We start from the raw sequence: 17048 nt of genomic DNA, 5'->3' as shown, positions 1-17048 counted from the left end.
GAGACAGAGAGAGAGAAGAAGAAGGAGGAGGAGGAGGAGGAGGAGGAGGGGGAGGAGGAGGAGGAAGGGGAGGAGGAGGAGGGGGAGGAGGAAGAGGAGGAGGAGGAGGAGGAGGAGAGAGTAGGGAGACTGAGGAGGAAGAGAGAGACAGAAAGAGGGAGAGAGAGAGAGGACAGAGACAGAGACACAGTCTCTTTGGTCTTAAAGAATTGCCTGAGACAGACAGACAGATAGACAGACAGAGCAAAAATGTATTTAGGATTTACTATGTCTAGGCACCATGCTAAGCACTGGAGGTATTTATACAAGCAAGCAAGATACTATCCTCAAGAAATTTACATACTAATGAGATAAGACAACACAAAAAGAGGATATCTGGGAGTTGGAACATCCAGGGAATAGATTCATGTATCAGAGACCCAGGGGCCAAGAGAGAGGGAGAAGATGGATTAATGATTAGAGTAAAGTCAACAGCTAGTCAATGAGAATTTCTAAAATAATGTTTAAAAACGGGCTGTATATCTTTTAATTTTTTAAAAAGTTTTATTTTGAATATTTTCTCCTAGTTACATATTTCATGTTCTTTCCCTCTCCCCCAACACCCCTTAGCCGACACACAATTCCACTGGTAAAAACGGGCTGTATAGAGGGAGCTAGGTGTCTCAGTGGATTGAAAGCCAGACTGAGAGATAGAGGTCATGGGTTCAAATCTGGTCTCAGATATTTCCTAGCTGTTTGACCCTGTGCAAATCACTTAATCCCAGTTGCCTATCCCTTATCATTTCTCTGCTGATTCTAAGGTGGAAGGTAAGGGGTTAAAAAAAAAAAAAAAACAGGCTCTATAACCGAAGTTTGTGGTTTCCTGTATCACATCCTTTAGTTTTCTTTGCCTTTTAGAAAGCATTTATCTCAGTGCCCGGCACATAGTAGGTCTTTAGTAAATACTTGCCAGTTTGACTTAGTTGCCTTGATTGTGGGTCTTGGTGATTGTACCTGGATAGAAAACATGAAGGTCTGGTCCAGGTCCCAGATCAGCGGCTATCATGATTGGCCAAGTGTATCTTGAATTAGTTGTTAGGGCTTTTAGCAAAATGAACAGTTGGATTCCATCGCCAATTTAAATGGTGTTAATTGTCTCTTTAATCCGTTCTATATGGGCTATAGAATAGACTCTGTGTGTCTAAGATCTCTTGTCCCCAGGTAGTTCGGGCAAAGGCGCTCTAACCATCAGCCTCTTCTTTCCAATATAATTTAAGGCTGCCCCACTCTCCGAGAGCCGGTCCATTGTCCCTGGGTGCCGCCTCTCTGAGTGTTCCTGCCTATCTTCTCCCCACACAGTTCCATCCTGAACCTGCCCGGTGAATCCACCCTGAGACGGGACTTCTTGCGCCTTCAGCTGGCCAACAAGGAGCGCTCCGAGGCCCTCCGGCGCCAGCAGCTGGAACAGCAGCAAAGGGAGAATGAGGAGCACAAACGCCAGCTACTGGCGGAGCGTCAGAAGCGAATCGAGGAGCAGAAGGAACAGCGCCGCAGGCTGGAGGAGGTAGGCTGAGGGGTACGGGGATGCCAGGCTCCCCTCATGGGCAGTCAGCTCCGGCCACGGGAGCTACAGAGACTGGGGAAGGAGAGGAGGACCAAAAAAATGAGGAGACTCCAGGTCCTCCTCTTGAGGACTTTGCTTCATGCTAGAAACCACGTGTGTGTAAACAATTCATAGAAACTTGTATCTCCAACAAGGTATTGGAGTGGGTTGCCATTTCCTTCTCCTGATCATTTTCTTATTGGGGGCAGCTACGTGACTCAGTGGATGGAGAGCCCGGGCTCCAATCTAGCCTCAGACAAGTCCTTAGCTGTGTGACCCTAGACAAGTCATTTAACCCCTATTGCCTAGCCCTTACCTCTCTTCTTCCTTGGAACCAGTGCACAGTATTGATTTTTAGTATTTTATTTAGAAGTAAAGGTTTTAAAAATATTTTTGTTATGTTCATGTGTTGGGAGAATGGGGAGCGCTGGGTAGAAGTGACCCTTCCTTATAAAAAGGAAAATCATAGGAAGAAAACCATCTTAATAATTCTAGTCATCCAGAAGTGGAAAGTGAAATTCAAAAGGTAATGGGCGTCCACATCATCCAACCCATTGTCTCTATTAAGAACTCCCTACGTATCAGGCTGTTCCATGTAGAAAAGAGGACACAAGCAATCTATCGGCAAACATTTATTTAGCATCTACTGTGTCAGGCATAACACTAGGCAATGGGGATACAATAAGTAAATCAAAAAGCATTTTTAGTTGCCTACTTGCCAGGCATCATTCTAGATACTGGGGATATAACCAGTCCCTAGATAAGCACTTGTTTTCAAGATACAAAACCAGAAAAAAAGACAATCTCTGATTTCAGGCCACTTAGATTTAATCGGTAGAATTTATATGTATACAGATAACGCCAAGGCACATACATGTAGTTAGACTCATCTCTTTATGTATTCCTATATGTATATCCATATGTAAATATGCATATGTGTATCTGTAGACACATGTGTATATATGTATATCTCTGGGTACCTATCTATATCTATATATCTGTATATATCAGTACCTATCTGTATCTATATAGAGATAAATTTATAGATGTAGATATGATAAGTCATCTCCAGGAAATACCAAGTATGTAGACTGGCTGAAACCCAAAGTGTATAACAGCGAATGATATGGAATCAGCCTAGAGCAGTAGATTGGAGCTAAACTGTGAAAGGCTTTAAAAGACAAAGAGGGAAGCCTGGGTTGATTTTGTTTTGTTTTCTTTTGTTTTCTAGAAGTAATAGGGAGCTGCTGAATCTCCTAGAATAGGGGAGGGCCATGAGCACGCACCATGGCTGTTGAAGGTATTCTTGGTCAGCTGGTGAATGGACTGAGATCCATCAGCTCTCGCCATGATTCAGAGACTACTGAATCTGGTACCCAGACCAATCCTCTAACCTTGTAGAGCAGAACCCTTTGGGAAGGCATGATCTAGAGCATCTAATATCATGTACTTTTATGGGCCCCTGGTCCATTAGTCCTCCCAAATTTTATGAGATTGAATGTAACAGCATTCTATCAGCCCACCAAGTTCAAAGGCTTTTTCTATTTTCTTCTCCAGAGATCCAGGTAATTAATGATGAGCCAAAATCAGTCAAACCAAAAAGCTTTATTAAGAGCCTACTGTGTGTGTGGGGTGCGGAGGTCATCTCAAAGCAGGAACAGTGAGGGGACAGTACTAGAGAAAGACCTCTTGCAGAAGTGCGATCTGAATGGAATCTTGAAGGAAGCCAAGGAAGTTAGGAGGTAGAAAGGAGAAAAGAGGACATCCCAGACATGGGGAAAACCCAGTGAAAAGGCAAATAATGAGAAAAAGGAGTATCATTTGCAAGGAGGAAAAAAAGGCCAGTGAGATTGGATCACACAGTGTGTGGAATCAAGTTAAGACAAGGTAGCATTCATTGAGCACCTACTATATGCCAGGCATTTTACTAAGTGATGAAGATACAAAGAAACATCAAAAAATCCTGATCTCCACTAACTTGGTTTTACATGGGAGATGACAAACAGCTAAATACAAACAAGATACATGCAGGATAATTTGTGGATAATTCCAAAGGGAAGCCACAGTGAGGAGGATTGGGAAAGTCAGGCTTCTTATAGACGATAGGATTTTAGTTGGAATTTAATGGAAGCCAGGAGAAATAGATGAGAATTCTAGGTGTGGAGGGCAGCCAGTGAATATGTAGTCAGGAGATGGAAAGATCAATGTCTGCATCATAGAATGTGTGCTGGGGAATCCGTTGTAAGAAGATTGGGAAAGTGAGAGGGGATTGGAAGAATGAAGAGTTTTAGAGGCAAGACCGAGAATTTTCTATTTGATCCAGGGGGTGATAGACAGCCATTGGAGCTCATTGAGTAGGGAAGTGATATGGTCAGACCTGAGCTTTGCCAACGGAGTGGAAGATGGACTGGGTCAGGGAGAGACATACCCAGAAGGCTACTGCAGTATTCTAAGTGAAAAGTGATAAGGAAGTCTACCCTGATAACACATATTTATAGAGGTGTGTACAAAAATAAGTCACTTACCCCTTTTTGCCTCAGTTTCTTTATCTGTCAAATGAGCTAGAGAAGGAATGGCAAACCTCCTCAGGTTCCTTGTGAAGAAAACACTAAATGGGGTCTTGGAGAGTCAGGCACTGCTAAAAAACAATGGAACAATGAAATAAAATAGATACAAGGTGATGGTAGGAACAAATTACCAGCGTAATTGGAAGGATTTATATCAAGTGAGAAGTTTAAAGTTAGGAGAAACCCAGGTTCAAAGCTTGCCTCTTTCACTTACTATCTGTGCAGTCCTGGGCAAATGACTTTCCAAGCCTCAGTTTTGTCATCTATAAAATGGGTAGGCAGTAAGCACACTACCTACTTCACAGCACTGCAGTGTGCATCCAATCATAAACACCAAGTGCTTTTGTTTTGCCAACTTTATAGTATTACATGAATGCCTGCTGTTTCTGTTTCCAATACTGGGGGGGCATTGGCCAGGAGGGTGGGTTGGAAAGGTGCTGAATGAAGTTGCTGAATTCTCCTTCAGCAGCTCTGATGACTTTCACATCCTCTAAAGATTCATCTCGCCTCTCATTAAAGTGTTTTGCAGCCTGTTTCATTAACTTGCGTTGTCAAGAAGTCATTGCCAAGTTGGGGGGCGGAGAGCTGCAGATATCAGAGGCTAATTCTTTCCTAAATAGTTCATTGAGGTCCAGCCCCATTGGTTTGAGTCAGTGAGAGAATCTCATTTTCTCTTTCGATTAATCAGTCACTTCCCCTTTCATTGCTTCTGGACTAGAAGCAGAGCCTGGGTAATATCGGGGCGTCAGTGCCATCGAACCCTGGGTGGCACACATCTTTCGGCACCACAAAATCTTCTGGATAGACTTTTGACAAGTTTCATTTTCAGAGTTGACTGATGGGCCAGAGTGGAAGATGCTTCAGTAGCCTGGGGATCCTGCTGCAGAGAATCACTCTTTTTAAGATTCAAGGTCTCCCAGAATCTGGCACCACCCATTTCTAGCTTTATGTCTGCACAGTCTATTCCACGGATTCGGTGGTCCAATGAGAGTGGTCTACATTGTCCTACCACGTGGGACAATGCCCTTACTTGTACCCAGTTTGTTGCTATTGTTGTTCAGTAGTTCAACTTGTCTGACTCTGTCACCCCATGAACCATAGCTATCCATGGAGTTTTCTTGGCAAGGATAATAGAGTGGTTTGCCATTTTCTTCTCCAGGGTATCCTTTTGTCAGCCAACCAATGTCTGAGGCTAGATTTGAACTCAGGTCTTCCTGACTCCAGACCTGGCACTCTATCCACTGGGCCACCTAGATATGCTTTGCAAATCTTAGTGCTCTCTATATGCCCTCATCATCATTCATTATCCCCTGTTTGTTCAATAAGTGATGTGGGTCAGATCTCAATATCTGTGAGTAGTCTAGAGTTATCTGTGGGTAACAGATGCCAGTGTAGATGAAAAAGAAACAAGTATTTAGTGTGGAATATTACAAATGTGAGAAGAAAGATTCCACATGCTACCTAGAAAGCTAGGTTATTCATAGCACTGTAAACAGGTTATGACTCTAGGTAAAAGCCTTGATGAAGACCAGATTGTAGGTTTTCAAATCAGTGATAGTCAAACTTCCAGAAGAATTTCCCAGAAACATTCATTCATTCATTAAGCATCTTCGCTGTGCTGAGTTCTGGGGACATAAAGATGAAAAAATGCCAGTCTTGGTTTCCAAGAAGCCTTGGGATCTTCCAAGGAGGTAGAACTTGTACACAGGTGAATATAAAATGAGCCAGGAAGAAATAGAGGACGATGGGAAGATTTCAAGATTCTGGCAGGAGGCTCTAGGGAAATTTAAAGATGGAGACATTGCTTTCACCTGGGAAAGAGGAGCAGGAAAGGAGAAACCTAAGGAAAGTTTTCATGGAGTCAATTGACCCGAGCTCTACAGGAAGAGAGAATATGACCAGGTAGACCTGAGAAGGTGGGAGTGCATGCCAGACAAGGGGGAAAATGTCTTGTACAAAGGCAGAAGACAGCAGAATCAGATTGAGGAACAGCTGGTAGGATGGTTTGGCTGGAACATATTGTGTGAAGAGGCATAGTGTGAAGGCTGGGAAGGAAGACTGGGGCCAGACTATGGATGGCCTTGAATGGATCAAAGGAAAAATGGATGTGGAGGATTTTGCAACCCTTACGTTGTTAGGTGCATGTGAGAAATTAAGGAACCAGGCTAAGAAGTTTGTATGTTATCCCAATTTCGGTGGGAGGCTTTGGAAACCAGGGAGTAGCGTGGCTAGACCTCCACTGGGAGAATTATTTTAGCAGCCAGACAGAGGGGGAAGTGCTGGGATGGAGACAGGACACAGAGAGTACAACAGAGACAATATGATAGATAGCAGTGCAGGCAAAAGTGATGAGAGTCTGAAATTCTGATGTGGCCACAGGACAAGAGGACAGATGGAAGAGATTGTGGAGATGCAAGTGGGAAAAACTTGGCAACCAATTAGTTGAATGGGGAGTGGAGAAGCGAAAAGGAAGAGTCAAGGCCGACTGAGGTTTTGAGTGGGTGGCTAAACCAAGATAAATGAAAAAAAGAGCAGGAATCAGCAAAAATTCAAAACAATTGTCGCTGAGGATGGAAAAAGTGCAATGTGGTTTGGTTTTTTCCTTCCGTTGCAGCACATACATCTTCATCCTAGTTCAGATTCAGCTTAACGATCCTTGACCTTCCCCATACCCCGACCCATCCCAGTTTATGACAGCGCTGGTCGTGTTCCCTTCTTGGGTTTCAAAATATTGCAATAATTTGTCTATTTTCTGACTTACTGATGCCTTACCACCAGAGAGGCAGATCTATCGGGTCAATCAATAAATGTTTATAGGAACCCACAGTGCCAGGCACTGTGCTGGCCTCTGGGGATATAAAGATAAAAGTGAAATAAGTCCCCGTTCTTGAGCCGTTCGTGTATATAGGAATACACGAAATACATACAATGTGGATAGAAGATGACCTTGGATGGGAAGACATAGCAGTTGTGGGGGAAAGGGACAAGTTGACTTAAGGATCCAGTTCTCCCCAGTATCCAAGCTGCCTCCTGAAAACAAGTGAGATGTTTCACCTTGCTCCTTCCTCTTTCATACGATCTATAGTCTGTATTCCTCTAGGTTTTAGGATTCTCAGCAAATCAATCCTGGGAATTATTTTATAGTTATTTACCTGAGCTCGTCTCCCCAGGAAAATGTAAGCTTCTTGAGGGCAGGCATTATCAATATTTTCTTCCTTTGGATCCCAAGTAAACAAATAGTAACTTCCCCCCTTTTTTTTCCTACCAGATCCGGGCACATAATTTCTTCAGTAGAGGAAACTCCTACTCAAAAGCAACTTCTAAAGATAGAGATTATTATAACTGGAACTTTGAGGATTCAGTAGTTCTCTACATGACCGAAAGGTTGAGTTGGAAGGCTGACACAGAGTCATGTAGCTTCTACATGTTAGAGGCAGAATTTGAACTCAAATCTTTTTTTTTATCATTATCTGAATTTTATTTTATTCCAGTGACAAATTTACACATAAGTTTTCCAAAATTACATGATTCCTGTCATCTCCCTCCCCTCTTCCCTTCCTTCTCCTGGAGCTGACAGGCAATTCCACTGGGTTACACACATATTATCATTCAAAACCTGTTTCCATATTATTATTTGTTTTTTAATAGAGTAATCTTATAAGACCAAAACTAAACTCAAATCTTTCTGGCTCCAAGGTTTATCGTCTTGCTGTCACTCCACCCTGCCTTCTACTCTGCTCTTGCTTAATACATCCTTTTTACATCCAATTGAACCAAGGAAGAAAGCAAACTTTGCTGGGCTGCTGAAGTATTATTTAGAGCTCTGTGCTGCTGGCAGATATCCTGTGGGTTACCAAAGCAACCCCAGTCCCAGCACCTAGGACAGTTCCCAGAATATATTAAAACCTTTATAAATGTGTTCACTTGACTCAGAGCCCAAAGGTTCATGGTGTACAACTTTGGTCCTGTCAGTAGCATCCTCTTGGGAAAGGTGGCTCCCCTGGGTCTGCTGATGATGAACAGATGCCAAAGCCATTATTGCCTTCATGGAGACCCAAATGGACAGAGTCCCTTCCACATCCCAGTCAGTATTCCAAGTGATGCAAACCCCACAAATAAATGAGCTCAGCCATTGATAAAGAGATGCAAGTAAGGACTAGGCAAGAGTCTTGTGTAAAAACAAGCCTCTGGGAGTCTGGGCAATATCTTTTTTTAAAACATTTATTAATATTCGTTTTTAACATGGTTACATGATTCATGCTCCTACTTTCCCCTTCACCCCCTGCACCCCCTACCCACCCATGGCCAACGCACATTTCCACTGGTTTTATCATGTGTCATTGATCAAAACCTATTTCCAAATTGTTGATAGTTGCATTGGTGTGGTAGTTTCAAGTTAAATCCCCAGATGAAAACTAAATTAGAAATACTAAAAATCAAGGGAGAAATTAATAAAATTGAAAGTAAAAGAACTAGTGAATTAATAAATAAGACTAGAAGCTGGTATTTTGAAAAAACAGATAAAATAGACAAAGTACTAGTCAATCTAATAAAAAAAGGAAAGAAGAAAACCAAATTGACAGTATCAAAGATGAAAAGGGAGACCTCACCTCTAATGAAGGGGAAATTAAGGCAATCATTAAAAACTATTTCACCCAATTATATGGCAATAAATATAACAATTTAAGAGATTTGGATGAATATTTACAAAAATATAAATTGCCTAGATTAATAGCAGAAGAAATGGGCAACATCTTTTTTTATTTTTGAGGACCTCATCAATTTGGGCTTAGACATCATTCTGGCAAACAAGCATTTATTAAGGATATTAAGTGTTTCCCTTATGTCAGGTGCCATGTTGGGCACTTAAATACAAAGGATGAGGGTGCTCCTGCTTTCTTAGAATTGGCATTCCCTTGGGGAAAACCACATACAAATATATACAAGCTGATCCCTCTGTATACCTCTATTGTGAAATTGTCTTCATTCAGTTCAGTTCTTCAGACATTTATAAAGTGTCCAGGTATTGTGCTAGGTATTGGCTACATGAATATAGAAAGAAAAATGAGTTTCTGCCCTCAAAGAGATTACATTCTACTCATGCTTAGTCACCACTAAATATTTATTCTACTGTTTATACTATTTAAAACTGGAAGAATTTTAGTTTGGAGTCAGGAGTGACGTGGGTTCAAAACCTATTTCTGACACATCAACTATATTCCCTTTAGCAAATCAACCTGCCTGAGCCTCAGTTTCTTTGTCTATAAAATGAGAATGAGAATGTGTAGATAACCTACTTCATATACTTAGCTATATGAACTATATTCATCATATCACTATGAAAGTCACTTAGATTTTGACCCTCAATTTCCTCATCTTTGAAATGGGAATAATGTTGTCATTGTTCAGACTTTTCTAGTCGTAGCCAATTCTTCACAGCCCCATTTGGAGTTTTCTTAGCAAAGACCCTAGAGCTGTTTGCATTTTCTTCTCAAGCTCATTTTACAGATAAGACAACTGAGGTAAACAGAATTAAGTGATTTGCTCTGAATCACACAACTAGTGAGTGTCTGAGACCAGATTTGAGGCCAGGTCTTCCTGACTCTGGGCACAACATTCTATCCACCGTACCACCTAGATGTCCTAGGAAATAATAATGACACTCACAGGGTTCCTGTGAGGATCCAATGAGATATTAAATGCAAAGCACTTTGCATATTTTACAGTGTTGCATAAATAGCACTTCTATAGGTCTTTGATTCACAATACTAGAGAAACGAAAAGTGAAAACATTGGTCTAAAGCAGTGATTCCCAAAGTGGGCGCCACCGCCCCCTGGTGGGTGCTGCAGTGATCCAGGGGAGCGGTGATGGCCACAGGTGCATTTATCTGTCTTATTAATTGCTATTAACATTTCTCAAAATTAATTTCTAGGGGGCTAAGTAATATTTTTTTTCTGGAAAGGGGGCGGTAGGCCAAAAATGTTTGGGAACCATTGATCTAAAGTCACACAGCCAGTCACACAATCAGAGCTTTTTCAGGGTCAAATGAGTTATCAGAGGAAAGCAAAACCAAAAACTGTTCCAATAAGTTAAAAGCTTACATGACAGTCAGTTATTACAGAGGGACAGCAAGCTGGCTCCTGGGATAGAGAGCCTAGAGATGGGAAGTCCTGGGTTCAAATCTGCCTTCAGACACTTCCTAGCTGTGTGGTCCTGGGCAAGTCACTTATGCTCTATGGCCTATCCCTTACCACTCTTCTGCCTTCTAACTGATATTTAATGTTGATTCTAAAACAGGAGGTCAGGGTTTTAAAAACTAGTATATGGCAGAACCCAAACCAGGCTCTTCCATTTCCACCATAATGCTCACACCAGTGTACCTTGCTGCTTGTGTAGTTCTTACTTACATCCACTTTAAATGGACTCTTTAGCTTCTGCCTGCTCATTTCCACCATCAGCAGCTCACACATGAGTCCCCGGAGATGGCCCCATTTTAGAGAAGAAGAATTCCAACCGCAGAGGGTTGAGTGGCGAGGCCAAGCTCACAGGGGGACACGCTGGCAGCTCAGAGCTCCTGTCTTTTACCTAGTCCAGAACAACTTGTTAGAGGTCACGGTCAGTTGTGATTCCTCTGCAAGAATGAAACCTCGATCAAAGTGTCGGAATTAGCAGACTGTCCTGCGCTGGCGATGGGAGTCTTCATCCATCCATCGAAGGAACAAAGACTTAGCATGGAAAACTACTAGTTGAAATCTTAATTTGCTAGGAGGAACGGATACCAAAAAGAACTACCTAATTATAAATAATAACGAGAAGAAATTATTCAACATTTCACTGAAATGGTACAAATTTAGCCTGTCTCAGATAATTAGAAAGCTGCAACTAGGTAGCCAGAATTACAGATCAGAAACTTGATATTCTTCATGTCTCAATAGAACCCAAATCCCTATACTACAAATAAAAGACTTATCGTGTCCTTCAGAACTCAAAAAATGAATTGGCATTCAATGAGCTTTATAGCTCAACCCCAAAACAATTGTCCACAACTACCCAGACAAATGATAATAACCACCACAACAATAGCTAGCATTCATATGCCTCTTCCTGTGGGCTCATTATTCTCTCATCTCATCCTCATAACAACCCTGGGAGGTAGGTGCTATTATTTTCCCCATTTTACAGATGAGGAAACTGAGGCAAACAGGGATTAAGTGACTTAGCCAGAGTCACAAAGCTAGTCTGAGACCAGATTCAACCTTGGGTCTTCCTGGCTTCCAGGTCCAGTGCTGTGTCCACTATAGAAATCTAAGAATGTTCTTAATAGATGTTGCCATCTCTAATACACTCTCCAAAGTATATGGCGTGATATATACATAAATGGCATGATATATACATATGTGTGCATGTACAGGCATGCACATATGGTATTATATATGCATACATGTGCATGCAGTGCACTGCATATAACTATGTGTGGTATGCATGTGTGTATACATATGTGAACATATATGCACATATCTTGTGATCTACACATGTATGTGTGTGCACGTGCATATACATATAGGTGCACATTCAAAAAAAGCAGAAGAAATCAAAATCTTGTAGGAACTGAGTTGAGTAGCTGTCATCCATCCCTGTCATTCTCTTTGCTCTTAGAGTTTACCAAGGATGCTCTTAGGAAGGATGCTCAAGGAAGACGTGCTTATGGCCCAAATCATTCTTCAGTTATCAAAAGCAACCATTTTATTTCTAGTCCCTGAACATTAATAAAAAAAAGCTTGATAGCAGGCTGGCACCTGGTTGTCAGACTGTTCCTATCAGCCTGCTATCCGAAGAGATGAAAAGATAACAGGGATGAGAGCAGTGCTAGCTCCTGCCAAGCCGTGCTGGCCAGGCGTTCCTGGGCGAGTCCTCTCGTTTCTCAGTCTCTAGGTACTGTGGCTCTAGTTTTTATCAACTGCAGAGAAAGAGTTGATTAGGTTGATAAAGGCAGGTCTCTTGTGCAGCAATTCCTTACCTCAATTACATCACCGGTTCAGAAGAACCAAAAGAAAAGGCTCATATTAATATAACACATCGAGGTTTGAACATTTTATTATCTCATTTTATCCTTACAGCAATCCTGTGAGTTAGGGGCTATTATTATTCCTATTTCAATGGAAAAAAAGTGAAGCTTAAGGGACTTGCACAATGAAATGGTTAATAAGTATCTGAAGCAGATTTTGAACCCAGTTCAGCTAAATGGAACAGTGGATAAAGTGCTGAGCCTAGAGTCAAGAAGAGTTACCTTCCCGAGTTCAAATCTGACCTCAGACTCTTATTAGCTGTATGGCCCTGGATAATTCATTTAACTCTGCTTGCCTCTGTTTCCTCATCTGTAAAATGAACTGGAGAAGGAAATGGCAAATTGCTCTGGTATCTTTGCCCAGAAAACCCCAAATGAGGTCATGAAGAATCAGAACAGGACTGAAAAACAAGTTCCTGATTCACCAGGATATAATGGAAAGTTGGTGTCAGAGGACCTGAATTTAAATCCCATTTCTGACAAACACTGCCTGTCTGAACTTTGATAAATCACTTCTCCTTAGAGGGCCTCAATTTCCTTAACTGTAATGTGAGGGGGTTGGACTAAACATCTCTGAGGTTCCTTCCAGCACCAGGTTTAGAATCTATAGTCCTCTGATCATAAGTTCTACAGTCTACCCATTACAATAGACTAGAAAGGCAGTCAGGCTTAATGGACTGAGGACCAGCCTTGGAGTCTGGGAATCCGGGTGCAAGTCTTTCCTCTGGCACACACTGGTTATGCGACCCTGGAAAAGCTCACTGTCCTCTTGGTTCCCCCAGTCATCTTTCTAAAGCAATAAGCTGGAGACATGTTTTAATATCCATCAGTGAGAGGAGTTTCCACAACAAGACTTTCTCATCTCAGTGAACTCAGAGGTTTAGAAAACAATTAATGGCCAAGAGCAGCTAGGTGCTCAGTGGATGGAGAGCCAGGCCTGGAGACAAGAGGTCCTGGGTTCAAATGTGACCTCAGACACTTCCTAGCTGTGTGACTCTGGGCAAGTCACTTATCCCAAGTTACCTGTCCCTCAATACTCAGTATTGATTCTAGGAGAGAAGGTAAAAGTTAAAAATAAAATTAATGGCTAGTGATGGCTTCACAGTATTGCCACCAGTCAGATGGCTTCTCTATTTGTTGAACAACATTGTGCATACATCTCCCTCCCTTTCTCCAGTGACTGGCCTTCTTAATTTTCAATCTCATTTTCTTTTGGCTCTTGGGCTTGGATTTTTCCATCTCCTTTCAAGCCCTGTTTTCTTTCTTTCCTTTTTGTCCTCTGAAGCATTTTGTTTTCCCCACCTTGGTGTCTCACTGAGCTGCCTGTCATTGATTTAGCTCTCTTCCCAGGGCCCAGCTCCTCTATGTATCTCATTCTTCCTGCTCCCTGATGGACCTGCTTTTGCTGAGTGAATTGAGGGCCTTTTGAAGTCTTCTTTTTCAAACCAAGCCTCCGAGGACCTTGCCAGGTTGTGGCTTTGCCTGGAGAAGGCTCGCCTTATTGGCATGTAAAGCCTATCATTCCTCTTGCCGGATAATTAAGGTCCCCTCAGTGGCTGCGTGAAGCCCTGCCCATTCCTGGTGCCTAAACCTTCCCATCAATAGTCAGAGAGCTCCTCAGACCTGACAGCCCCTTGACAGCGAGTGGATGAATTCAACCGCCTGAGCTGGCCCTTTGCACCCAAAAGAATCACAAGCAAGTAGCTGAGAGGAGGAGGAGGTGGGTGCGGGAAGGAAGGTTTGCCATTGGCTGCCCTGCTGTTGCTACCCTGAGTCATCTCTTTTCAGGGATGGGACTCTTGGCATCTCAGCCATTCCAGGAGGAATGAAAATGTCATGTGCAAACTGAAAAAGCAGGAACTAAGTCAGAAGTAAGGGGGAAAGGGCAAAGAGATGAGGAGACTAACAGGCAGAAATCTAGACAGACAGAAATTTGGATGGACAGACACACACAGTTAATCAAACAGACAGACATACAGACACACAAGTAGACAGATGAACAGACAGATGGACAGACAGACAGGGAATAAGCAGATGGATGGACAGATATTCAGTCATAGACAGTTAGACAGACAGATGGAGGAAGATAAACACAAAGAGATAGTCAAAAAGACACCTGTACAGAAATACAGACACAAACATTCTGAGGAAACCATGTACACTCCCACTAAAAGATACAAACACAAGTAGAGAAGCACACACGGAGATATAAAGACAGACACCCAGAGGCAGAGACAGACAGCGCCTCTCTGGGGCATTGCTGAAGTCACGTTGTCCTGCCCACATTCCTTCACTGGCCAGAGTTGAAAGAAAGCACCAGGCACAAGAGCAGTCCCCACACACCGCTGGCTCAAGCCTGGCATTAATTCAGTGGTGCTGGGGAAAATGGCCTTTAATTCACTTCATCATTAACGGCAGTCAGTCGTAATAGGTCTTGGCGCATCAGCAGCAGGCAAGTGGGAGGACAGAGCTGCTCTCTTCCTGGCTGGGTAGGGAGGCACATTTCGGCCCTGTCATTAGCATTCCCCAGGAGGAGCTGAGCATTTTATTATATCTTGAGCTGGCGCTCTGTTATTTAAATCACCTACCATCAGCACCATGTTAGGCTGGCCAGGAGCTCATTGTCTAGGACTGTGTGTCTAAGGAGTGCTTAGGTGATGGTGTGGTGTGAAGTGCACTCATTATGTCCTTCCTGTGTTTGATAAGAAGCAGCATCCTGTGCTGGCTAGAAGACCGGCCTTGCATTCAGAAATAGTTGGGTTCGAATCCTGCCTCGAGCACAGGCTGGCTTCTGTGACACCAAGCCAGTCGTATGGCCTCTCCATGGCACAGACAATTCTTTGAGACTGTTGCAGATGAATTGCTGCTCTGTATGACTGGAGGGACTTTCCACATTGATAAAATCACTTGATTGGAGGATTGAAAGATGGGGGCTCTTTACCACCCTGACATTCCTCCTCACAAATTTTTTTTAAACCTTGTCTTCTGTTTTAGAATCAATACTGTGTTTTGGTTCTAAGGCAGAAGAGCAATAAGAGCTAGGCAGTGGGGTTAAGTGACTTGCCCAGGGTCACATAGCTGGAAAGTGTCTGAGAAAAAGCCAGGATAAAAATTAAATAAAGCTGCCTTGTTTTCCTTTTACTAAATGCTTCCTGTTCAAATTTACCTGTTAGTGTGCAACTTTATTCCTGGTTAATGAAGAACTAAGAAATCCCTGTTCATCTCTACTTGTGTGACAAATGTGGCATGTCTGGTCTCTGTTTTCTCTTAGGTCCCCATTTTGCAACAGGGACTTGTTATCTCTTCTAACTTCTGGTATATAGTTATGGCTCTTAGATCTATGTCATTCTAGGTATTCAATAGGTGCTAAATTTTTGCCACCTGAAGTGGTAATTGGCACAGTTTCTACCATATTCTTGCCTAATTTGCATCAATTAATTAAACTGGGCTTTTTAAAGGAAAACAAAACCCAAATACATATCCAATGAAATACAAATTTAAAGGGTTAATATATGTAATACTTTAGAAACTTTGAAGCTCTATATAAATATTATTTATTATTATCATTATTATCATATCATCATCATTTTTGTCATCATTATTGGTATGCCAAAGCCTACTTGAAAAGGTAACTGATTGGGACTCAATTGCAAACCATATCAAAACCAAAACCAAACCAGATCATAATCAAAATTGTTGCCAATAGTCACCCAGACATAACGTGAACCTATAAACATTTAAGAACAGTGTTTTTTATTAACAATTATAATAGCTAACTTTTACATAGTTCTTTAAGGTTTGCAGAGTGCTTAGCATATGTTAACTCATTTGGTTCTCACAACAACCCAGGAAAAGAGGTGCTATTATTATTTCCATTTTACAGATGAGAAAATCAAAAATATTGTCTTTACAATCTAGTCTTGGCAGTGAGAATGACATTTCCATGTCTTTTTCCTACTCTGAGAGCAAGGAAGTATCCCAGGCAAGAGCTTTTCAAACCTTTAATCACCTCCAGAGAAAGAATTGATGAATAGAAATAAGCAAGACATAGTTTTATATATACATATATCTTTTTGCCAAATGATGCCTTCTCTAATAAAGGGAGGAAAGAAAGGAGGTTACCTGGATGTTTTCATGTAACAAATAAGTAAATTTAAATGTAAAAAGCAAACCAACTGTCATTGTCAAGCAACATCAAGCCCTTAGAGATCGAGCAAGTAGGAAAGATACCAGAAGACCCAGAAGTCCCCATTAGAAAGATTAAACAGGTTGCACAGCTATTAAATGTCTGGAGTGAGATTTAAACTCTGGCCAGCCAGACTCTGGGACTCATAATTTCTCTACTGCACAATCTCACTGCTCCATTAATAGCTGTTGCCATGCAGAATCCTCAGAATCTCCAGATGACTCGTGGAATGAAAAGTTTTAATGATAGAGACATAGTAGAAGAAATATGGACCTTGTAGAAATGAAGACCAGGTTATTCCATTCATACTATCGCAAATGGAATTATCCTCAAGAGCTTTCAGTGAATTCTATAGAAGATGACTTGATGTTTTTGATTCAATTACAAAAGCAACCATTTTATCCATCTGCATAATAATTTGTAGCACATTAACCATAAAAGAATGATGGCAACTAGTGACTTATCCCAGCATCATCTGTGTTGAAACATATTTCAGTAATTTCTAGTGGCAGTGACTTAATCTGGTACAATGATCAGAAACCCTCTTTCTTTCTTCTTCTTCTTCTTCTTCTTCTTCTTCTTCTTCTTCTTCTTCTTCTTCTTCTTCTTCTTCTTCTTCTTCTTCTTCTTCTTCTTCTTCTTCTTCT

The 17048-nt window shown here is 41.8% G+C and overlaps 1 protein-coding gene across 1 annotated transcript in view; it reads left to right on the top strand.

The window, feature by feature from the left end:
• The window catches only part of TNIK (TRAF2 and NCK interacting kinase), a 369177-nt gene that overhangs the window by 247951 nt on the left and 104178 nt on the right, over positions 1–17048 (top strand). Inside the window, exons 9-10 of the mRNA XM_044669552.1 lie at positions 14–88; positions 1335–1543. Coding sequence (XP_044525487.1) covers positions 14–88; positions 1335–1543 — 284 coding nt within the window. The remainder of the gene's footprint in view (positions 1–13; positions 89–1334; positions 1544–17048) is intronic.

This window comes from Gracilinanus agilis, chromosome 3, assembly GCF_016433145.1.
Source record: "Gracilinanus agilis isolate LMUSP501 chromosome 3, AgileGrace, whole genome shotgun sequence".
NCBI lineage: Eukaryota > Metazoa > Chordata > Mammalia > Didelphimorphia > Didelphidae > Gracilinanus > Gracilinanus agilis.
This window is presented reverse-complemented; position numbering and strand designations above follow the sequence as displayed.